The sequence below is a fragment of the Phragmites australis genome, chromosome 19, assembly GCF_958298935.1.
Source record: "Phragmites australis chromosome 19, lpPhrAust1.1, whole genome shotgun sequence".
NCBI lineage: Eukaryota > Viridiplantae > Streptophyta > Magnoliopsida > Poales > Poaceae > Phragmites > Phragmites australis.
Window position 1 is genome coordinate 8,632,615 of NC_084939.1, and position 25,409 is coordinate 8,658,023.

At 42.7% G+C, this 25,409-nt stretch overlaps 2 protein-coding genes across 2 annotated transcripts; one reads left to right on the top strand and one right to left on the bottom strand.

Annotated features, from left to right (window-relative positions):
• Positions 1–669: 669 nt before the first annotated feature.
• Positions 670–7,177, bottom strand: LOC133900823 (DNA replication licensing factor MCM2-like). The gene is made up of 18 exons (XM_062342075.1): positions 7,027–7,177; positions 6,701–6,939; positions 5,734–5,921; positions 4,926–5,122; positions 4,594–4,783; positions 4,272–4,491; positions 3,982–4,189; positions 3,694–3,828; positions 3,360–3,551; positions 3,103–3,275; positions 2,846–3,034; positions 2,645–2,761; positions 2,475–2,559; positions 2,239–2,391; positions 2,037–2,162; positions 1,747–1,929; positions 1,289–1,450; positions 670–1,199 (listed from the first exon to the last, which is right to left on the bottom strand). Exons 1-18 carry the CDS (start codon positions 7,027–7,029, stop codon positions 1,083–1,085), a joined length of 2,877 nt encoding a protein of 958 aa, XP_062198059.1. The 5' UTR covers positions 7,030–7,177; the 3' UTR covers positions 670–1,082.
• Positions 7,178–18,593: 11,416 nt separating this feature from the next.
• Positions 18,594–19,691, top strand: LOC133900174 (putative cyclin-dependent kinase F-2). Its single transcript, XM_062341304.1, has one exon. It carries the CDS (start codon positions 18,594–18,596, stop codon positions 19,689–19,691), a length of 1,098 nt encoding a protein of 365 aa, XP_062197288.1.
• The last annotated feature ends 5,718 nt before the right edge of the window (positions 19,692–25,409 follow it).

The following is a 25,409-nucleotide window of genomic DNA, read 5'->3' on the forward strand; positions in this document are numbered from 1 at the left end:
TTAATGTTTAAGTGAAGAATGATTTCTCATAGCATTCTACAACAAGAAGGGTAGGGTACAACTGAAACCAACGAACCTCACAACTTTGCAACCCTCTAAAGATGTATCCTAATTAATCATACACTACATCAAACATACAAAGGCAATCACTTGTGGTGGACAACGATGGAATGAAGACATCATCATGCTTATATAGGCAAGAGAAGCATCATGCAGGCCTGCACTGCTAACAAGAACACTACAAATTATGAGGTGAACTAACCCTGGGCAAAGGACACTTTATTCCTGTTTACTGCCACACAAAGTTTGATTGTTCTCTCTCAAGCATGCTGTGGATTGATATGCCATCGAGCTGCTGGTAGTAAATGAAAGGAAGGCTTCATCTAAACCATGCAAAACAAATCGCACGGGGCAAGGAAAGGAGGTTAGCGTTCGCATGCTCAGAAGCCGCAGATACGGCACAGCCTCATACTTCTAATACTAGTCCATGGCCGGTAATTGGAACATGCCTGCCAAGAATCATGACCTGGCATGAGTAGACTCTAATTCCTTGCTCTACTAGTACTTTTGGTAAACCAATTCCTTACCTGGTAAACCTAATTCCCCTATCTCGTCAACCATACATGAAGCGTAAAGAGGGCAAATATGCAATTGTCCCTAAAGAACACATACAAAGGTTTTTCTATATAAGAAGACAAGGTCATTACATCAAAGGAAAGCATCTCGATAATAGGGTACCACCAATGTTCCCACGAGGACCAACTCGACATGACACACAGAGAAGCAGTCAGTACAGAGTACAAAAGTTTGAACACTTCAAAATGCTTCAGAATCGTCGATGTTAGGTTAACACAGATCAATTCACACGGCACACTCACCCCTGAATGCCGGCAAGGCATACATACGCTTAAATAACACACCAGTCTACCCTGGTAAGGCGGTCAGGTCCTGTCGCTTGTTTGCTTACGCTGCAAGTGGAGCTGTGATCTAATAATCCCTCTTCATCCAGGAGCCAGCTGTGGCTGTTCATCCCGGGGCTGTTAGCGATAAAGGCTAGTTGTAGACAGGAGGTAGGTCAGTTATTATGCTGCCAGCGGATGCCTGATGATCCCACGCCCTTCATCCAGGACGAAGCTGTTGTCCCTGAAGTGCGCGCTGGAGAAGAATGGCTTCAGGTCATAGATTTCATACTCTTGGGCCTGCGTCGACAGATGTGTCAAGTTAGAATCCAGATATTGAGGTGGTTACAGCTTGGATGGGTATGGAAGCATGGATGGATGGGTCCTACCTTGTTCTTCAGGTCCTCTACTTTGACCTCAACGTGTGTGAGACGTGAAGTTGATCCTTGTATGATTTCTTCAAAGTGCAGCGCATCCTTGACCAGTGTGCGCAGGAGGAGCAAAAGCAACTCGTTGTAATCCTTCTTAAATGTCATGTACTTCCTGAAATTCTGTAGACAGCAGAAATTTATGTTGAAATTTGCAAGATATTCGCTGGTTCCAGAGAATCTAGACTGATTAGTAAAAAAAGGGTCACATTATTGAACTCACACTATCAGCTATGTGTAACAGGACTTAAAAAACAACGCACAAGTAATGTCATTTACTGACAAGACTGACCATTTGGAGCTTAGATCAGTTGGAGCAGATCCACAGTTTTTACTTAGTTGATTATCAAATATATGTACTTATGCAGCACTGGAATGATATTATGGTCATATAATAGTTGAGCATTTAAAAAACTTACCTTTTGGAGTGCTTTCTGTACACCGAATTTCTGAGTTGAAATAAAAGAGTCAAGCAAGACACGGATGGCCATGTCAACATCTTCCTGAGACACGTAGCTCCTCAAATGCATCCTTGCATGTGCCTCCGACATTCGGATAATTGATTCTATATGCCTTACTGCAATTGGGACCCCTTGACCATGCTACAAAACAGTTAAAAACTACTTTACTTTCTTGTTTTCGAAGGTACCACTTATGAAATTTAGTTCACAAGAAGCCCTAGACAAGGCTAAGAACGAGGATATCTTACAGAGGACTCGCGTCGGAGTTCAGCATAGACGTGGCTAATCTTGTCCAGGTCAGCATCATGTATTTTTGGAAATACATTCAGCTTAGCATAAGTTATGTACTTCTTCAGCGTGTCTTGAGAAAGGACCTGACAATAGAGCATTCTGTTAGAACCACAACACAGAGTAAAAGTTTCTTTCAGTTGAAATAGCAAGGATATGTACATCTGGGTCAGCTTGTCTTGCAGCAGCCAGTGGATCATCATCCACATCGGTTCCAACCCTGTCTTCAAGGTTAGCCCCCTTGGGTTGTGATCTGGCATGGCTATCAACAACAAATCTTGCAAGCATTTCATCTGTAAACGGATCAACAATATCCTGCATTTCAAAATGAAAAGTTCAGTATTGGCTGACAACCTATCACTGGACAAATATATCACACATGAAGATCAGCTCCGAACCTTAACCACACAAAGGATATCAAAACGTGAAATAATGGGATCCGTCAATTCAACATTCTGAGTGAATGTCTTTGATGAGTCATATCTGTTAAAGTGAGGATGATAACAATCAATAACTTTCTTAAATACTGGGCACTGGTATTACATGGCATGCAAGTGACTGAAGTTACCTTCCTCCTACTGGGTTTGCTGCAGCAATAACACTGCATCGAGCTTGAAGAGATGTGACGATTCCTGCCTTTGATATACTGATACTTTGTTGCTCCATGGCTTCATGAATACTTACCCTGGAACAATAAGAAGAGAATTATATCTTAGTAAGATGGAAATCTATGCTAATAGTGCAGAAGATCCAAATGTTTATGCCATACCTATCTTGATCATTCATCTTGTCAAATTCATCAATAAGGCATATGCCCCTATCAGCAAGAACTAGCGCACCTCCCTCAAGTGTCCATTCTCGTGTCACTGGATCCTTGTGAACTGCAGCAGTGAGCCCGACAGCAGAGGCTCCTTTTCCAGTTGTATATACTGCTCTGTGTCCTGTTTTCTCAACATACCTAGAAGATGGCAAATTAATGGGCATGTCCCGAAGAAACTGATGAAAAATGATTTGTTTCGTCCTTACTTTAGAAACTGTGATTTTGCAGTGCCTGGATCACCTAGGAGGAGGACATTGATATCACCTCTTAGGCGATGTTTTCCCTTCACATTCTTCTCTTGTCCGCCAAACATAGCTAGTGCAATTGCGGTCTTAATATCTTCGTGGCCATATATGGATGGTGCAATTGATTTGACAATCTGTAGGGTTGAAGTGCTTAAGTCAGATAATGTGTATTAGCTAATCATAGTTGCGTCAAGAGATTGAAGAGTTAAGTAACGAACCCTTTCCCCAATCCTTGGATCCTTTGACAACTTCTCAATCTCTGCCTTATCCTCGTCGGTTAATTTGTACGCAGAGAATAGATCCTGCTTTTTTGCCACATAGTTTGCCTCCACCACTGTGGCAAAAACCGGGAAACCATTCTTTGTATTCAAAGACAAGTCAAAATTGTTTGTGTATATCCCAGTGACCTCCTGAAAATGGTAAGTAGTGAACATCACGGTATGGTTTCTACAATATATGTATTAAACGACAAAAGGTAAGTGGCAACTGAACATCAGTCTGGTTTCTACAGTATATGTATTAAACGACAAAAGGTAAGTGGCGAAAAATTACAATTTCCTCTCCTGGACGAGCACAGTCAATCAGATCATTCAGAAGTATCACTTCCTTGTATCTGGGAAGCCTGCCAGCAGGAACAATTCCTGGGCTTTCCTGAAGAGTGAGTTTCTGGTAGTTCCTATATATAGTCTGCATGAAAAACAATTTGATTATTAGAACTGAAAAACACCCAATTAATTCAATTATCATGACCAAAATCATTGCCCATATGCAGAAAAGCTGTATCAATATCACATAAGAAAAACACAGAACTGTGAAAAAGTGTTGTTTCAGGTAACTTGCCTGCTCAACATTGACTGTGAATGGTCCTTTGGACTGGCATTCAGGGCATGATCCAACCTTCACTTCAGTGTAAGAGTTCTGGAAGAAAGGGCCCAGGACAGTTCCACATTTGCTACAGTCATACTTCACCTGCTGCAACTGAGGGAATACACCAGATCGTCGAGTAACAACACCACCAATTCGAATCATTGTGTTCAGATGGATTTGCCTGACCAAAGGCAAGGACATAAGCAGATGCAAGATTAATCTGAGTGCTAAGAAATACATTCTAAGGATAATATGTTCCTTACCTGATATTGCGTATCTGATCATAGACAGGAAGGTTGGTTATTCGGACATAGATCTTCTGGTGGATGTTCCTATAATTCTTGTGGAGATCAAAAACAACATTTTTGGAAACTTCCTCCATAACTTCTAGCACTGATTGAGGTGCATCAGCCAACCAGATGGCAATGTTTGGATGTATATAAATGAACTGCTTGTAGTCTATTTCTAAGCTACACTTGTTAGCTGCAAAAGACGTAAACAAAGGTTAGATAAGCATTTGACTCTAGCAACTAAAACTTGCAGCACTTTTTCATTTGAACTGGAAAAGCGTGGAGCAAATTGTACCTAAAACCATCTCGTTAATAAGTCGAACATACTCAAACTCTCCTTGTTCATTCTTTGGGCTTACATATGTTAGAAGGAACTCTTTAAATTTCTTTGCAATGAAGCGACGGACTTCATCTCTTGTGACCCATTCTCTAAGTGTACCTTGCACACGGTACATGTTCATCTCATCTTCTTCATCAAATTCATCCTGCAGAAAAAAAGATGGTCATTTGAGGGCCGAACAACCATCTAGAGATTCAGAACCTGAGGCTTCCTATTCAATCGGTAACAGAACCAATTGAAAGTCTAAATCAACATCTTAACCTAATTCAAAATTAATATGCCAATACCTCGTATGGGTCATCATCAGTCTGGTCAGTCATAGGCACATCACCACCAGAATACATTCCACGCTGAGATCTTCCAGGTGAACTAGGTGTGGCACCATCACCATCGTCATCACTTCTTGGTGTTCTTGTTCCACTAGGTGGTCTAAAGCTAGCCCTGTGCCTCTTAGGGTGCCTGAAATTCATATCCTCATCTGTATCTGCACCATGGAAAGAAATTGGTTGAATTTAGTAACTGACATCTAAATGCTGGCCTTTGTTTCTAATATGCATTACAAAACTTTACTCCCAAGGCAAACAGACGACCTTTTATAAGAAGATTCTAAAACCATCAGTTCTCAAACGATTATCCAGACATAATTCATTAGTGCTGCAAAACAAAGATTCGTTGCTGATATCCATTGCATGCCCACTATGTTGACATGAACCAGAGCACAGCTGTTAAAACTTTCTATACAACTAACCCACTCACAGTTCCAACATAAAATATAATGTTACAACAAGTGACAAATGGAAGTATACAACTCGATATTGAGTACAAAATGTGATGCTGTAGATTGAGATTTTAACAGAGAAGAAATAACCTGCCTGTCAAACTACCAAATAATGTGGTTCAGTCAAACTTAAAACCACGTGCAAAAGAGGCAGATGCAACTGGATGACGGAGACCAAAGATTCATTGACAAAGCATCTTTCACCTCAAGTAACCATTTCTAATATGCAAGCAGCAGTAGTTTAATCAAGAGTGTAAATTTAAAAACAATGCCATTTAATATCCCAGAGAACCTAGAACTTTCTTCAACGCCCTTACCCTGATCATCCAGCATCCGTGGCAATTTCCGGTCAGCAGCTGCACCGGTCCTCACATCTCTTGCATCAAGCTCCGCTTCTGCAGCCCTTCGATCAGCCATGATTTCATCGAGGTTTCTTTCATCCTCCAACGAGTCATTTAAATCAACTGACTCATACTGGTCATGCTCATCCAATCTTCGGTAATCACTACAAACGAGAGAAAAAAGAGGAATGATTATTAATCATAAGTTCAAAACCAATAGAGTTAGCAAGCACATCTATATAATGGGTTTGTGTCAGCTGCAGTCATTGGATATTCATGAACAGTCATGGTAAAAACTAAAAAGAACAAGCCTTCCTGATAAAATTTTAACAACCAAGCACTGATCTTTGTACCAGGCTGTGCAAGCCCAAATTCACAGAATTGGGATAGACCCACAAAACGGAAATTTACATACCATATACATGTACAAATATGATCAGTTAATTTTGCTATCAGTATGCTATCTCACACAAGCCACTTCAATGAGCAAATTTAGAAATGATTGATTATGTTTTTAGCTTATTTCTACTGATCCAACGAAAAAGGTTAGCAAACGTCTCACAATAACATGTCTCAGTAGGCTAGGTTTTGCTAGCCTCCATCCCTACATAGTCCACTGGAAAACTCATCACTAATTTTTGCTACACGGTTGTCTAACATAACAGCATCTGTGACACAATAAACAAAAGCTTCATTCCAGTAATTAACCATTTCGTCACATCTGAATGCCACAATTTGCCTACCCTGAGACCAATCATGACCACAGAGACTAAAACCCCAGATCCCCAGCCCGAATACGAAAAAACACCCCCATTAGCCAATGAATTCCCAATTTACCAGATCACACGGCCTCAATTTGTCAACCACTCGAAACCCCCAAATCACATCAGATCAGATCCCGGAAAAAAATCCCAATCCCCTGTAACGTTATGCATTCGCTTACTCGAGGTAGTTGTCGTTGTAGAGATCCTCCCCCTCCTCGTCCTCCTCGTCGGGGGCCGCGGCGGCGGCAGGGTCGTCGTCTTCGGGGAGCACGTGGGGGTCGACCTCTGCCTCGCCGTCGTCGTCGGAGTAGGAGGACGGGTCGGTGGCGCCGTGGCTGGTGGTGTTATTGAGCGGCAGCCGGTCCGTGCTGAAACCCGGGGAACCCGGCGTGGACGGCGCGTTGTTCTCCGAGTCATCCTGCAAGAAAGCACCCAACCGGAGCGAACGGAGGTCAGATCTTGAGCCGCTCCTCGCGAAGGAGGAAATATATGAGGGCGCGCCTACCATTCCGCCGCTGGGTGAGAAGGTTCTGGAAGGTCCGGGGGTGGCGCCGGGCGCGGGGCAGAGCTGGAGTGGGTAGCGGTGAGGAACTAGCTAGGGTTTCTGGGTGGAGGGGAGAGGCGGGGGTGGGATTGGAGCGGCGTGGTTGCGTTAAGAGGGAGGCGGCGGCGGCGGGTGGGAGTGGCGGGAAAATTTGGCGCCAACAGACAACGGCTTCCCGCGCAGAGGGCAGGCAAGCGGGCGGTGGTGGGGACCGTGGGCGTGGCTGGGTGGGCTGGTTTGGGCTTTGTGCAGGGGACAGCACAGATTCCACTAGAGATTTGCATGCAAGGGCCTATTTCGATGGGCCGAATCCTCAGCCATCCGTGGTGATGGTCTGGGAATTCGGCCGAACTTCCTGAATTTTTTTATTTTTATTTTTCAAATTTTAGGAAAATAAGCCAACGTTTGAAAAATACCAGAATATTCTTTTGTCACCCACCGGAAGGGTGAAATGTACTTCCAACGGGTGATATGTTGATGTGGCATACCAGTGTGGTTAGATTGACGTGGCGCTCCTCCTATCGCCCATTGGAAGGGCCATATGTTCGTGTGTTTGAGCTTGGGGTTGGGTGTTCCAAGTTTAGGTTATGTGTCGTCTGGTTTAATTTTTTGTTTTTTGGAATTTATTTTTTATATTATATTATTTTTGAGATAATTTGATCAGTCCCATTGGTCGCAGGGCCAGATTTGACGCAACTTGTCCAGAGTGTTTTTTCTGATAAATCAGTCGAGTGTTTTTTTTCCCCAAGCGCTTGCACTCAGTGGATGAAATCATGGATGACGCAGTTGGATATTGTCTCGTCCCGTAGCATTAAAATGATGCAGGATAGAACTTTGCTGATCGGCACGGTGACGCACGACGGATGGAACGTTGTTGGCAGCCCAACCAGGCAAGTGGACAGGGTCGGCGGAGAAAGGTATTGTTCCGTACCGTAGCATTAAATACTGCGGGATAGAACTTTGCTGGTCGGCATAGTGACGCACGACGGATGGAGCGCCATCAGCAGCCCGACCAGGCAAGTTGATGAAGTCAGCGCAAAAGGACTTCCCGTAGCATTAATTGTTGTGGGGCGGAACTTTGCAGGACAGATGGCGGCGCATGGCACAAGTTGCATGGGACCCTCAGAGCAAGTGGGCATACCTGGTCCTCTGTAATGATGGTTTGGGTTAAATATTAGGATGAGCAGAGGTCTTCTGTTTGGAACCACATGTAGATTCTCCTCCTCCCTGCTATATATAAGGGGACGAGGAGGAGGAGGCAGAGGCCAGGAAAAAGACATCATTGTAATTCAACTAAGATCTTTTATAACACACACAGGACGTAGGGTTATTATCCTCCGGGAGGTCCGACCCTATATAACTCCTCGTGTCCCCTTGTTCTTCGAACACACACACACACATCCGATTCCTAAAACATCGTCCACGCGTCTACTATCCAGCATACCCCGGAATCACTGTAAGGGATTTACCCCTGATAGCACGGGTACCTCCTAAACCCTAAACCCCCTGCTCTAGCTCTTCTAATTTGTTTTATGGTCTCCTGTTGTTCGTTTCCCTACTTCCCATGTCAATGGCACTAGCTCCTCCCACTCCACCTACCTCGCCTCCGGTTGTCATGTCCAGAAGATTGAGTTTCCACATCTTGTGGTTCCTAATTTCATTTTTGTTCATAGAGTTGTGCTCTATAATCCCTTGTGAAGAGAGTATATTGGATAGTAGCTTATTAGAGTATCCAATAGCTATTATCCTATGGCTCCCAAGAATGGTAGATGTTGCGCAAACAATTAGGCTCAATTCATTTGGCTTTGGAATTGGGTGCTGAAATTGTTGTGTAGTTGTCAAGGTGCTGATTTCTTGTTTGATTAGTGATTAAAGTGGCAAAGTGAGAGGTATATTAGTGGGGGAACAAGACGATGTAGCCCCTTTAACTATTTCTAACACGATTTGGTTCTCAAATTGATTTTTCCTCTCTATTTTCTTGGAGCTAAAAGATAAGCATGGATGGCTCGAAGTTGTCTAAAGGAAAGGAGAGCCTTTTGATTCCTCATAATGCATAGGTATAATCCTCATAGTTCTCAGGTATTGCGTTTCTCTTTGTATTTTTTATGCTTATTGAAAAATCCATTTTCTATGAAAGGTCATAAGCTCATTAGTTGTGGATCGCTGCCCACATCATTCTAACATCTAGAGTGTAGCTCTCGCAGAGGCTGAAGATGCAGTCTTCAACTTTTTATGATAACATGGTTCATAAGCTTATTTCCCAAGTTAAAATTATAAGCGGTGGTGCACCGAATGAATGAGTTGCTTATGTTCGTAGACTAAGCATGTCATGTCAAAATAGAATGACTAATAGTAAAATTGAACCATTTTGTAGAGAGTTTATATCCTTCTAGTGGATGAAGGATATTTGTTTCTATAAGCTATGTGAAGCATAGAAATATTCCGTAGAGTCTAGACCTATACTGGAATTACTAGTGGTGCACATGCATTATTGTTCGGGTTCCTATGCTGCAATTTCTGAATTTCAATTTCTCTTTGGTCAGATTATATTAACATGATGTTTTGAGTTGTCCCTTTTCTTGTTCATATAGGAAAACATTGGAAGAAAATAGTTGACTATAATGATAAGATCAATTACACTTTTCATGTATAGCTTCAGACTCTTTTATTTGCAATTAATAACATATTCTGTGTTAATATGTATTAAGCAATTATGGAATATAAAGTGTGTGATCTGCTCACTATATTTCGATGTCACTCAAATGAAGGAGGGATGGAAGTAAGAGGCGATAAAAATCTATCTGAAAGTCAATACTTTATTGCACACATAAGAGAGCTTGAAGACCAGATGGCACTTCTTATAGGCAAGCAATAGAGAACAGATGCGATTCTTTTGCGCGTCATGAGCTAGTCATCAAATATAGGTTCAGGTTAATCTTCTTTCTAATAGTACATGGTACAAGGTAGCTTTTGAAGTCTTTGATGAATACATGGTTCATGTAATCATGTTTTCAGTATAACAAGGTATAAGCTACCTTTTGAAGTCTGTGATGACTGCATGCATGTCAAGATGTGGACATGCTTATATTTTGCACCTATGCTGGAGACAATTTGACTTGTGTTGTCTATATTTTTGTAAAAGATTTTGTGACTTGTTATAATGAGATGATTCAAATTTTCAAATTGTTTTGTAATGTTTTTCTATATTACAAATTTTCTTCTGAGATGTATGATGATTTCTCTTTTTTTCATCATGGACAAGCAGTGTCATTGGGAATTTTAGTGATGAAACATGAGCCAATAATGATGTTCAATCTCACATTGCATGACAAATAAAAATTTCACTGAATAGCATCTCTTCCACGCCAATATTATAATCGTCATAAAATGTAAGACGTTCCATGATGATTTTATGGACTTCATCACTAAATAAATTCTATGATGCAGATTCTGTGACAAAGCGTGTGACGTGAAAAATACATCACTATTATTATTCTCTGAAAAAGATATCGTTATACCGTGACGATAACCTATCAGCATCGATATTCAGATTTCTTAGTGTTAGTAGGAATTCTATTTAGATCATAACACGAGGTCAACAAGGTCTCCCCCCACCATGTCCTAGATAATCCCACAGTGTCTAACATGATATTAAACAAGTCAATTAGGGAGCGGTTCTTTTTTTCAGCAACCCCATTTAATTGTGGCGAATAGGGAGACATTTTCTCATGAATAAGTCGAAGTCACTAGAGAAATACTCTCCACCACTATCCGACCTAAGTCTTTTGATTTTTTTCCCAATGGATTATCAACTATTGCCATATACATTTTAAAGTAGTCTAGAGCCTTATCTTTTATTTTCAATATATATACATAACATAATCTAGACACATCATTAAAGTCATGAAATATCTTTTTCCACCCTTCATCAACACACCATTTATTTCACATAGATTTGAATGTATGAGCTCTAATGATACCAAATCTCTCTCCTCGGCTGCCTTGTGAGGTTTACGAGGTTGCTTAGATTGCACATAGCTTTGGCACTTACAATCTTTGACAATGAAAAAGTTTGGAATTAAAATCAATCTGGAAAGCCAAGACATACAACCAAAATTTATATGACATAATCATGAAAGACAAATGCTAGCCTCATCTCCATTAATATTGCCACAAAAATATGGTTCACAACTTTATTGCAGAAATCAGAAACAGAAAAGCAGAACAAACATCCACACTCATAGCCTTTACCGATAATAAGTCCATGCTTTGACACAACTACTTTATTAAACTCAAACACCGCCTTAAACCCATCTCTACAGAGAAGAGAACTACTAACTAGATTCTTATTTATTGAAGAGACATGATGTATGTTCTTCAGCTGCATGATTTATGCTGAAGTAAACTTCAGATTTACTATACCAACACCATGAATAGAAGCATGTGGCTCATTTCCCATTCGGATGAAAGAATCCCGAGCGACCTTATAAGAATAGAACATTAAAATATTGGCACACGCGTGTACATTAGTCCCAGTACCAATCCACCAACTAGTAGACTAACTCACTAAAAGAACAATAGGTAAATTACCATACGCAATAGTTCCATCTCCAGTGTTGCCAATGGTTACATTGATAGACTTTCAATTCTTTCCTCAATTAACCTTTTTTCCTCTTCGGTGTTGACAATCTTTAGCCTAATGTCCAACCTTGCTGCACACGAAACAAGGTTTATCATCTTTATTCATCTTCTTCTTCTTGAAGTTGGAGGTTTGTTTGACCTTGCCATTTTTCCTTTTGAACTTGCCATTAGAGGACTATTGCACCACATTGGTACTAGACTGTCTCTTGCTCCTTTGGCATGCAAATACTTAGCCCAAGATTTCTTGTCAACATCAAGATGTGTGATCAAATTCTAAACAGAGAATTCTTATCTGTCACACCTTGTTTTAGCAGACAAAACCAGATGCAACTTATGTGTACCCAGGATGTCTAACACATATAAGGAGAACATCACAACCTCATCTTGATAGTCTTCAACATATTCCCTTCGTGAAGAGATTTTAGTTCCCTTTAGTGTTCTAACGGTTTCACTTCATAGTTTCCTTCACGAAGGAATTCCTAAGGACTTTAGATTTTGGGTTCCTTTCACATGATCAGTTAGTTACTTACACATGTCGCATGTCATAGGGAAAATAGCAAGTGTGAACACATGACGTGCTCAACAAACGTAGAGGAAAATAATGATATGCAAGTAACAATGAAAGGCTAAAACAAAGGTTCATTTGTATAAATACGATTAAAGAAAAGATATTTGGACTCAAAAGTATTAAGCAATTATTATGTGAAAGTAACCCAATTAATCCAACTATAAATCAACACCCAAGGTTGCCTATCATGTAAACCCTATCACCTTGTACCACCAGTATCACCAAACCATAAACAAATTGTATCCATAATCATAACTAACTAATCATGTGAGGATCCAAGTCTCTCATGACCGTAAGTATGACTGATATATCAGATTTTACACTCAGTAGAGATTGTACAACTTCCCCACAAGTCATGATCTGCAAGCAGGTAACTAAAGTTTCCATGTTGCAGTGTTGGCCAAGCACTATACACACTACCAATGGTGTGTTGGCAGGAGATCACTACGAAGCATTTACAAAGAATCTTCTCACTATGTATCACCATCACTCCAAATTTCATCGCTAGGGTTTACGGAATTTGCTTCCAACCTAGAAGCCCCCTCTTGTGCCTTGTTGTTCCTTAGGTACACAACCTTCAGTATATAGTGCATCCAACTGGCCCACATAGTACTGAAAAAACTCTAATTAATTAGCTAAGCCTAACCATATCGGTCTCGTATTTGTATGGAACCTTCTTAGGTTGTCACTCCACGAACCGGTCCTTACTTATGTCACTTAAGCAAACACTAAACCAACAACATAACCATGACAAACCATAAGCACCCATTTGCTCAAGGCCTAAGGTTCCATATTGCTATATCAAATTCATCAGCATATTAACCATAATTGTAACATGTGTTCATTTGTCAAGCATATGATACTTCCCAATATTCCCGACAACATGACTAAGCAATTCTATCCAAAAGATTCATATCAACTACCACATAGGCTTTAAGGAATGTAAAGGAAAAACTAGGGCAAACCATAACATAGGTGACTACCCATTAAATTGACATTGCATGCAATTTTATAAAACAAAACAGTTTAAAATATAGGAGCAATATGATCAAAAAGTACGCTTGTCTTTTACCTAATGCTACTCAATGTTGTCGAAACCTTGGTCTTGATGTCCCTTAAATGATTCCAGAATGCTATCGAATAATCACGAAAACTACCAACAAACAACACAAATGAAACACTAAAAACAACATACCAAACATTATCAAAACACTTTAAAAATACTATGGTTGGATAATTTATGATTTTAGAAAAAAATTAGATACAAGAGTCATCTAAATTGGAGTTAAGGTGAAAGAGAATGAGCATTCGGGGGACGGATTAGGCTGAAAAGAAAAGACTGGTTTACCAGAATTATCTTCCTATGGGAAAACACTTTATTGCGCAATCATTGTGTCAGGCTTGACAATATCATTACATAAGGTTCAAGAAGTGTAGGGAAGACTAGACTTTGTTGACTAGATTAAGGAGAATGATATGGTGCTAACTTGATTTGACATGCCATGTAAGCATCGACTTGAATTAAAGAAGGGATACATTGAGGTATAGTCTTGACCACCCATGATAGATCAAATGGCTATAGATTGCACTTCTAAGTAAAGGATACTGTCAATGACTCTACATAGTTGTGGCGGCTCGGGTTTCGTTGAAGACGACGATTGAGCGCGTTGCCACTAACATCGACGGTAGGCTTCAGTGGCATTTTAGCAAAATAAGGGAAGCATGGTGTAGAACATGGAAAGAATAACTCAGTAGTATGGTTGGTTTTGGAAGGAATACTCCAAGGTAGCGGCAAAACAGTGATGACAGCTGCTAGGTTAGGTGGTGACCGCAAACAGATGCAGTAATGAAGATGCTCACGTTCCCGGAAATAGGTTATGAAATTTGAGAAACTATTGGAATAGAGACATTCATATTTCCTGGGAACACAATGCTAGAGCATGGCTTATGCAGATCATCCCCTGAGAGGAAGAACAATCAGCAGAGATGAGATGGGTGACGGTTGTGACATGCTACGATTGGCATCCACATTCCGGTTGTGTCGCTGCACAACCGATGAAGAAATCATAGGGTCACATAAAAGATCCATGGGACACTATGTGACATAGATGTCACATCCATACGGTTTCTGTATTGACGGGGACCGCGAATAAAAATCTAGTGTGCGCGTAGAACGCATTCAGATTGGGGCAGCGGACACAGCGATCACATTCCTGGTGGTGTCATCACCCTAATAGCCTCTATGGTTGGTGAGGGCATAGGAAACATCTTGGGTCACGTGATGGACAAAGGGTAAAGTGATTTGACCTTTGGTCATCCAGGAACGCCAATCCAATTGGCGGCCACGTGACTATCCACGACGACGACGATCGTGGTGACGTAAATTAGGCTTTTGCCGTGGCTAGGGCTTGGCTAGGGACTTAGTATGATAGTAAAACAGGAGTAAGAGAGGAGAAGGAGGGGTCCTCACCTTGCTTCGACTATCGAGGAAGGAAGATTCGTGGAGACAACGACATAGCGCATCACGGGCACCGGCGGCGATGGCACCAACGAACGGCGACATACGGCCAAGGCAGCAGTAGCAGCTAGGGTACAGGGGCATGTAATAGGGGCAGGGGAGGGCGTGCAACTCCTATTTATAGGCCTGGGGGCAGTTGGCCGAGGTAGAGTCCAAGCCGGACACAAGTCGGGTTCGAGTTCGAATCGATTACGAATTCCTTTTTCATAGTCCTCTATTCCGATGATGATATCTCCACTGTTCGGATTCCAAATTGGATGTTTTGGGACTCTATATTGTAGTACTAGCAAGATCTACAGCTTTCGTATTGATTGGAACATCTAAAAATACAATCTTGATTTCCAAAAATGTGTCACAAGATAAACTGTTTGAATTCAGACATATCTACGCATCACTGATTTTGGGGGCCATAACTCCAAGTTATATTATCCAAAAGGGGACTTCTAAAGATTGAAATCGAAGATCTCGACGAGACCTACATCTTTGGTATTGTCAAGATTTTCATTTGAGGCCGTCTCAAACTCCAAAACTGCATAAGAAGATGAGACTGCCTAAGACTCCGCGAATATTTACAGATTTCATGCATCCTTTTTTGTAGGGCTTCTAGAGGACTTGTGTGATGGCTAAGGGCTTGGTCTTGGGTAGGATCGGGCCCAAGGACACTTTAGGCATATCTAGAGTTTTAGAATATAAACTTTTACAGAGAAATTTGAATAGGGTTTGAATTTGGATTTGGATTTGGCTAGTATTTGAGGATAAGAAAAGATTGACTTTCAACAAAGATTTGGATAATATTTGAATTGGATTAGAGAAGGATCAGATATGATCAATAATTGAATAGATGATGAATTCAAGGATTGTGAATTCCAACCATTAAGATCACTAACTTATTCACTATTAAGTTTTGTAAAAACCTTTTTAAAACCTTTTCACTCAAAACACCAAAGAGAGAAAAAAAAAAGAACTCTAACGCATTTACCTGGTACCAACCAAAACTCAACATACAATGTGTAACACCCAAAATTTCAATATTTGCAATAATTTAAAATTTAGCTAGAAATTAAATAAGTGGTTGCAATTTTTTTCAATAGGTAAATTAATTTCTAAATTTAATTTGGCCTAGGTTAAATGTTTGTTGCATTCAAGCTGTTGTAGATGCAATAAGGAGTTTATGCGTGGAAAAAGTTTGCGAAAATTCGTTAGAAGTTGCTTGTTTAAAATCCCTTTTGAAAATTTGTTTGAAATCTCAAAATAAAAGGTTTTTAATATTGGAAAAGAGCTCTTGGGCTAAAATCCTTTTCTCCCTGTCCCACTCATCCTTCCTCTCCCTCCTTTCTTTCTTCTCCCGAGTGGGCTGCCCTTTCTTTTTCCCTTCGCCCCGGCCCAATCCTCCTCCCCCCTCTTCTTTTCTCTCCCGTGGGCCGCACCCCTCCTCCCTGCACTGGCCCAGGCTGCCGAGCTGGCCTGTGCTGTAGCCTAAGTCGCTCCCTCACCGCCCTCTCTCTCTCTCTGTCAAGCGGGCCCGCCCGAGCTGCCGAGCTGAGCCGCCCGCCCCTGCTCGCCTTCTTCCTCCTCCGGTCGAGCCCCGAGTCGCCCCCAAATCTGCCCACGCGCAATTGAATCCGAGCCTCCCCGCATATTTATTCTCCAATCAAAGCACACCACTATGATCCTCTCCCCCTTCCCAGCTGTTTTCCCTTTGATTGCTCACTAATTCGTTGAAAACCGAAGCTATTATGGCATTTAGGGCCGCCAGCCATTTCTCTCAAATCCGCCCTCTCCTCTCCCTCCCTCGGCTATTTAAGCTCACGTTTGCCTTCGTTGTGCCGTTCCCCACCCGAAGCACTCACTTTCCCCTCTTTCTCCCGCACGATTTTGAGCTCGCTGCTGCCGTCACCAACTTCTACGCATATGCATCGGTCGTACAGTCACAAATGTGAGATGATACGGTATAGTATGTTAGAATGTAGTTGAAATGGTTCTATTCTCAAACATATTTATGATGGTTCTAGTTACATATATGTTTATATCGCCGATTACATGATAGAATGGTATAGATGGTCATGTGTAGATGCTTTCACATTTATACCAAAAATTGCTTTCACATATGAATCTACTTAACCTTGTGGTCGTTCCCTGCTAATCATTCAAATGCATAAATCTTGGAGTCGGGTTATTTATATGTACCCATTATGAATTATGTTCTACGAGTACCTTCATACTCACGCTGCTCTTTCAAGTTCTGCATGCGAGGAGAAGTTTGTGTTTGGCTACTTCATGCCCGCCGATATAGGTGACGGGCACGAATAGTGCAAACTACTCAAGTGGCAAATTTTTGGGTGGTGCCTCGGGGCAATGGCCCCACCCACCTTTTATTGTCAATAGATTTTGTTTTCCACTGCAAAGTATTTTATAAATGCTTATAGCAATTTAATGACTGAGTGACATGTAATATATTTTAATTACTCATTTTTCTTAAGCTTTGTCGTGATAACCTATGTTGGGAAGGCGTGAGTTCCGATCTTAGGCACAAAACACGTGCTAGGACTACCAGAATGGTATTGTAGTTAACCATTGCAGTTGTGATTATGAAAATAATAGACTTAATGATTAATTAGAATACTATTTAGATAGTTTCTCATAGTGAGAGAGAAGAGAGAGGGTGAGGAGATCGAGGGAAAGGAGAAGACCTTATCTCTTGCGCCGGGAGCCCAGGACTTAGAAAAAATCTAAGACCCGAGCTTGGTTGTGAGAAAAAGGTCGATTGAATAGAAATTTTAGGTCTGCAACATTAGTGAGTATCAGTGACAGTTCTAACCATGAACTGTCATTGATAGTTGGTATCAGTATCGGTTCTTAGCGGCTCTATTATAGTTCTGACGCGGGAGTTTAAGAACCGGTAGTGAAACTATTTGCACTATCGGTTCTTGCACAACCGGTAGTGATGAGCCGCTATTTATAGCCGGTTCTGTAATAGTGTAACATGAATAAACAGTGATATTAATTCATAAAAAGATATGCTTTTAATAACCAGCAATGATAATATTTATCATTATCAGTTGTATATACAAACAAGTAGTGATAGTCTAAAAAACTGTACAAATTCCAGCGCCCGTCTGCTCAGCTTCTCTCGAACATATTTAAATTTAACTCGGTGGCTCATCTCCCTCGCTCTCACTCTAACACTCGATCTTTTTCGTTGTCTCCTCTCCACTCGATAAAATTAAGTTTCTAATAAAATATACATTTTTAAAATACGATTGGATCACTATTCTACTATAAGGTCCTATCAGACAAAATATGATTCGCTTGGCACATGCACGATGTATTTTCGGCATCCCTCCCCGAATTAAACCATTTTTTGCGAGATGTGAACAAAATCCTTGAAAAAATCAAGCCTTCTGAACAGAGCATTAATTTTCAGGGAAAAACCTTCTGAATATTATTGAGCTGGAATCGAGGACTTCGAGCACAAACTAGAAGCTCTTAGCTCAACAACAAACTAACAACTTCTGTACTGGAATTGTGCGTTTTCAACCGAACAACCTCTGAAGCGGATTTCGCGAGCTTTCAGTTGATAACTGATTCCGATGGGCACTCCCGACTCCGACCTGAATCAGATACGAATCCGAGCCGAAGTGGCTATGTACCCATCTCCCCCGATATATCTCGCCAGCAGCACCACCACCACCCGCCACTTCCCGTCGCTTCAATCCGCTGCGCCGCACGTACGTGTAGAGCACAAAATAGTTGCGTGCTTGCGTCGATCCATCGTCGCAAACACCTAGCTGCGCGTTCGCGATGGCTGCCCCGGCGCTCACCAACGGCGGCGTGGCAGTGGCGGAGGAGGAGGAGCCTCCCAACAGCTGGCCTCCGGCCGTGGAGAAGCGGTACGAGCGACTGGAGAAGGTGGGTAAGGGCATGTTCGGGGAAGTTTATAGAGCCTGGGACCGCGTGGACGAGCGGGTCGTCGCAGTGAAGAGGCTCGCCGGGAGGACCGACGACCGGTTCGTGCAGACGGGTCTCCGCGACTTCGCGCGGGAGGCCATGTCCCTGGCGGCCTGCCGCGGCCACCCGTCAGTCGTGGAGCTCCTGGCCACGTTCGCGGACAGCAGCCGGAGCGACGGGGACTGCTTCGTCGTCACGGAGTACGCCGGTCGGATGAATCTTCGAGAGTACATGAAACTCCGGTGCGACGCTGGCCTGCCGTTCAGGGAGGCCGAGGTGCGCAAGGCCATGCGGCAACTCCTCCGTGGCGTGAAGAGGGCGCACAAGGTGGGCGTTCTGCACCGGGACATCCAGCCGGAGAACGTGCTCGTCGACGACGGCACGGAGGACGTGATTGGCCAGAAAAAAAAGAAGAAGCGGTCGAAGGGCATCGTGTACAAGATATGCGGCTTTGGCATGTCCGAGCCGGCGGCGCAGACGGAGAAGGACGACTACGCGATGTTGGCGTCGCCGAGCTCCTACCGCGCGCCGGAGCTCTTCCTCGGGTCGAGAGACTACGACGGACGGATCGACACGTGGGGGCTCGGCTGCATCATGGCCGAGCTCCTCGCCGGTACCGTCAATCCTCTCTTTGTCGGCGAACAAGTCTTTACATGCATGCTGAACCTGGTCGGCGCGAAGGGCATCGTGGAGTGGCCGGGGTTGGAGCGGCTGGCGACTCCCGATCGGGCGGCCAAGCTGCGGGAGGAGGGCTGCCGAGAGACCGGCCACCTGCGGGAGGTGTTCCCGGAGGAGTTCTTGTCGCAGGCGGGGTTCGAGGTTCTGCGCGGACTGCTGGAGAGCAACCCGGAGCGTAGGCTCACCGCAGCGGCCGCGCTCCGGAAGCCGTGGTTCAATCGCCATTCCTTCGGTGGCTGCTTCAAGCCGTGCGGAGGAGAAGTGTCTCCCTAACAGAGTACCTATGCTAGTATATCATGCATTCATTGGCAGGCATAGCCAGATCAGTACTCGTGGAGTACTTGCTTCTTTTTTTTCTTTTTTAGGATTTTGTCGTAGACTGTAAGTGATATTAACATTACTGTAGCCCTGCAAAAAAGAAAATATTAGTAACATTCTTGTAAAAGATTTGCTGCTTTCCAAGCGCTTGAATATTTCATCTTTGCCAAGATTTGTGATGAAGCCTCGTATGATTAACGGACCACAATCGATCTTTGCTTTGGTTAAAGACTTCAAGACTACAATTCAAATACCACAGTATGAGTTAGAAGATACGTATTTTTGTTACTTATGCGATGTGCCCTAAAGATTGGATAAATTCATGGCATAGTACTATGATTAACCCGGATACACATTTCTCTCTTAAGATTATTTGGAACCTGCTTAAGCTCCCACTGAAAATTATTTTTTCTTGTGGTATCTACATCGAGGAGTCATTCTAACTAAAGATACCATAGCAAAAAGAAATTGGTATGGTAGCCAGAAACGTTGTTTTTGCAATAATAATTAGACCATTCAGCACCTATTTTTTACTATCATTTTGCTAGATCAAACAAGCGATTGGTCCAGAGTGCCACCATGTTATCTCCACCTAATTCTATCTCTCATATGCTCAGAGATTGGCTCTCGGGTATTGGGGAAACCAAAAGAAATGCATCTTGGGTGGGCAACGGTTTTTATTGGGTGAAATCACTACTACGGAACCAGCTATAAATAGCGGTTCATCACTGTCGGTTATACAAAAACCGGTAGTGAAAATGTATCACTATCGGTTCTTACTTTCTCACGCTCGAACCATGATAAAACCATTAAGAGTCGGCACTGATATGAACTATTAGTGTCGGTTTTAAATACAAACCAGCACTGATAGTATCACTGCCTGTTTTAAATATGAATCGGCAGGGAAACGTAGCCCGGACCCGAAGTTTTCTATAGAATGAGATTTTGGCTTGCACTCTGGCGTCCGCTCGGCTCGGTCACACACGTCCACCTTATCCTCTCTCTCACTCCCACATCCTCACCCCCATCTCTCTCTCCTCTTCCTCTCTCTGCCTTTCTCTCTCCTCGCCTCGTGGGCCACTCTGCTGCCAACGACCGACAAGCCATGGAGGTAGCCATCCTTGTGCCCTAGCAGGCCATCTCACCGCTCACAGTGCCGGAAAAGAAGGTGCCAGCAGCGATGCCGAAGACCAGGTTGTGTGCCACCGCCGTAGCGAGAAGGAGGACGCTCAGCAACATCACCAACTTGAGGAAGCATGCGCCGGCCGAGGAGGAGGGCGAGTTGATGTACGAGTGGCGGATGGCTCGGAGGGCAGTGGTGCGCAGCTGATGAAGGCGAGAAATTCCCCGATCCACTACCACCACCACCGTCTCTTGATAAATATCCTGGCATGTTGTGTGGCTAATGTTGCTCTTTTTTTCCCTGGAAATTTCATTGTGGTTTCAAGAGAAAACGGATCTCGTAAGGCTCCTCAAGGAGAGAAAGTGAGTCTCTACGCTCTGCTTCGGTTTCTTCCATCGATTAATCTATTTCGGTGAGCGGTTGGGGTTCTTGGTGTGTGCCTTTTGGTCTGACTCGATTCGGGTTGGTTTTGGTGTTTGCAGCGAGAACATAGAGTTGAGCGGGATTGAGATACAGAAATTGCGGCTCACCATAGCGAACCGCCCATAGCGGCGAAGGAGCGGGAGCAGGAGCTCAGGGCTGGTGGAGTGGGAGATGGCTGGAGGAGGGTGGGTGGCGGTAGCGACATGTCCATGCGGGGCGGCCACGACATTCCTCCATCAACTGAGAGCATGTGGCAAAGGAGCGAGAGCATGATCTTGGGACTGGTGGAGTGGGAGATGGCTGGAGGAGGGCGGACGATGGTGGCGGTGTGTCTGTGCAGGGCGATAGCGACGTTCCCCCTTCAGCTGAGAGCATGCGGCGAAGGAGCGGGAGCGTGAGCTTGGGGCTGGTTGAGTGGGAGATGGATGGAGGAGGGAGGGTGGCGGTGGCGGCGTATCCGTGAGGGGCGGTGTGTCTAGCGAGGTCCACGATGGCGACCCAAGCTCCACGACAGCGAGCAGCGTGGCAGTGGTCTTAACCAGCTCGACATCGAGCCGACTCGATTCATTTTTTTTTTTTTGCTTCCAGAACACCTTTCACTGCCAGTTCTAGACCCGACAATGATTGGTATCATTTTCACTACCGAGTAAGCACTGCCGGTTTCAAAACCGGTAGTGATATTGTTTTGGAACTGGCAATGATCATTCTTTTATGGTAGTGTATGCCTCCATCAAAATGATATAATTTTTGACAAAGCAAAACATACATCTTTTATGCAAACTATCTTTAGGGGACATATACTGGCTATCCTTCTGGGTGTTGCTGCAGCATGAGGAGGTAAAGGAGACCAGTGCAGCATGATCACCGTTGGAGATCATTACCATGGAGTTATTTACACAACTTGGGTGGAAATTTTAAAGATTTTGCCATGTTTAATTTTCTCATTGTGTAATGATTTCTTTCCCAGCGAACTCAGCTTGCGGCTAAAATTTGTAATAAGGACTAGTCTGTGTGCATTTTCAAAATACAGAGACTGGAATGAATTTTCCACTATCTAAAAAAGGTACGGTAATGAACTAGGACAATATATTTAGACACTGAGATGTTAATTCATGTGCATCCACTGTCCACCTGATCTTTTGTCCTGTGGATGCCGTAGCTGTTTGAGCTAGCTGCTAGTTTTAGTGCATATCTTCATCTTGCCTATAGATGACGTAAAAGATCACTCGTCAAACAATCTAATAAATAGGGTACGAGGACGAAGGCAAGCTATTGCGTGGGAATGTTGTTGTATGGCAGCCTGCTGCAGGAGGAGAGAGGGCCGTTGCAGTAGGTAATGACCGCGAATTATTAAACGCTCTTGTTATGATATTATTTAGGCATGATTAAAAGTGGGCGTGGTTGGACCCCGAATCGAACAAGAGCTGATCCATCGATCCATGCAGTCTGTACAGGGGCACCTATCAAACCATTTTGCATAAACTCCTGGCCCAGGGTGACCCAATGGATAGTGTGGGTCGGCCCATTCATTTTAGCTCACGTATGGCTTGCTCGCTGCTGTTTGCGGACTGATGTATAGCAAATTTTTGACAGTACAAGGTAAAGCAAATTTGCTCTCACAATATTTATACAATTTGTGCCAATTTCTACTACATTATTACTTGATCCAGTAGTATCACCATTTTGTTGTTCCAGGGGCACATGCAGCTCTAATCTACCTAAAAAATCAAGTCCCAAAGAAGAAAAGATCTTGCAAGTGCTGCTACAGTCATCCACCTTTCCTAGCTTCCATAATCAATCACCGGAGTGTTTCTTAAAATTTCCATAACAGTTGCTTGTAACATGATAGGAATGTAGAAATCGTTTGTCTCACGCCAACAGAGGAAGATAAGCAAAGCAACGGTCATAACACAAACCACTATATTATCCTACTGCACAAATTACATTTTCTGATAGTCGTTTTCAGCTAGTGATGCAGCCCTTCTCTGCAGGCATCCACATTACACATCAATCAATTGTTATGTCATTTAAAAAAATTAATAGCATATGAAATAGGAGAGACCAACTATTATCCAGGGAATAGATCTTCATGTGCCGAACATATTCCAACCGCATAGCTGTGAATGAGAGAAGAGCCACGAGTGACCTTCAAAGGAATAAGAAACAATGCACAAATAAAAATAGAAGATGTAATGTAGCCGTAAGCAGTTTGACAATATCAGTCTTAATGCATAAGCAACGAAACAACTCTATAGTGGGCAAAATATTTGGAATACTACAAGTCAAAGAAAACATAATGCAGCTTCACATGAGGGACAGAGAGCAGTATGATAAATACAAGATCTGACCATAGTAATAGCAAGTGCCCTCTGGAATCCATCCATAAACAATTACAAGGAAAACAGTTTTGCCCCCTATAACCAGACTTCTTTTTTATGCTTACTACTTAATAGAACTTTAAAGCACAACACTCCTCAAATGAAGAAGCATTACAGCACATCAAATTTTGAAAACTACAACCTAAAGCATATAACCTAATGGAATATTTATTTTACATTGGCAGAAACTTCAAATGTTAGCAGCTCCAAGAGATCTGGGACTACAACTGCTTCACGATCTCTTTTGCACACAGGTACTCTAAAAATTGTACGAAGCTAGATGCTTCAGAATCAAGTAAATAAAGTAGTCCGTAAGCACAAATTTTGCAAACAATGCGTTGCTGGTGCAGCCAGCTAAACCTTTGATGCAACAAGAGAACACAAGCAATAAACTATATGATAATGAAATTTTCAACAGAATACCATTGAAGCAGATTGAACATAGTCTTAAAAAATTAGAAAGTTGTTCTGAGACAACATAAGGTGCCAGATATTCCAAGACGTGCAAGAGTGAAGGCTCACTAACCGTGTCTTTTCATGCAACCAGATTTAGTAGGTCATTCAGATTCATTATTACCTGGTTCAGTAGCATATATCCAAAACTCATTATGACCTGGTTCAATAGGCCATTCAGATTGATCAGCTTGTTCAACAAAGTCATAAATAGCTTCCATACATAGTTGAGATGAACCTGCTCAAAAGACTTTTAGAATAATTTTAGCCAACGAACTTAACAGAATTGCAAATATATTATGATTTTACCAAAAGCTCGCATCCAATCCTGAAGACATATTAGCGCTTCCACTATCTCGGGAGTTAATCAGCTTCGAAAATCAGATATCACTCTCCCTCCAGTGTTAAATGTTATTCTGAGGCAACTGTTGAAGCATGTACCACTAAAATATCTCAGGCCATACGTGAAAGAGTGGGATACCCAAGCAAGTTACTCTTCCACCAAGCAAGAATGTCAAAGTTATCACCGCGAGGAATTGGGAGCGTCACTAAATATGTCTCAAGCTCAGAGGGTACCTCGCTTGCTGAGCGGGCACTAAGGCTCATATGGCTATCCCAATCTGCATATCTTCCACTTGCATTTGTAACCACTTGAGCATCGGCAACTTGTTGTGTCACCTCTTGACAGCCAACATTCATTTGAGAATAATCCTTACATAGCCTTAGAAATACCTTCTTCAATATTGCAATCTTAGACGCAACCTCACTCTCGAATGCTTGATTCAAACAAAACTCAATGAATATTAGCTTGTATCTTGGATCTAAAAGAACAGGAATCGAGATTTGCAGCCATGTCAATTTCCAATATTTCCTGAACTTCCTCTGCATATACTCGATTGTCTGAAAGAGGTCAAGGTTCTCCTCGGAATTTTCATTCTCCGTTCTATTTCACTACCCACTAGGGGTTCTTTTCAATGCCACCTTAACTTCCCAGATCTCATGAAAATGCAAGTTTGATGTTGGGTAAAATGATCCTGAGATGACCTTGGTTGCATCAAAGAACACTTTCAGCATTCTGCACACTAACCGTGCTTTTTCCTAATCCTCAATAGTGGGTGCATATGTGTACTCTGGATCCTGCAACGCAAGGGATTCAAAAGCTCTTTTCAACTCCAAAGCATTGTCCACCATAAGATATGTTGAGTTCCAATGAGTTGACACGTCAATGCTAGGGTGCTTTCCACATGAGATGCCTAGCTGCAGAATAATATCCTCAAAATTTTGCTTTCGCGGTTG

Excerpts from the sequence above, each read along its gene's own strand:
- LOC133900174 (XM_062341304.1), top strand. The coding sequence starts at position 18,594 with ATGGCTGCCCCGGCGCTCACCAACGGCGGCGTGGCAGTGGCGGAGGAG.
- LOC133900823 (XM_062342075.1), bottom strand. Across the intron at positions 4,190-4,271 it reads GATCAGATACGCAATATCAG|GCAAATCCATCTGAACACAA; the intron begins GTAAGGAACATA and ends GCCTTTGGTCAG. Across the intron at positions 3,829-3,981 it reads TCACAGTCAATGTTGAGCAG|ACTATATATAGGAACTACCA; the intron begins GCAAGTTACCTG and ends TTTTTCATGCAG.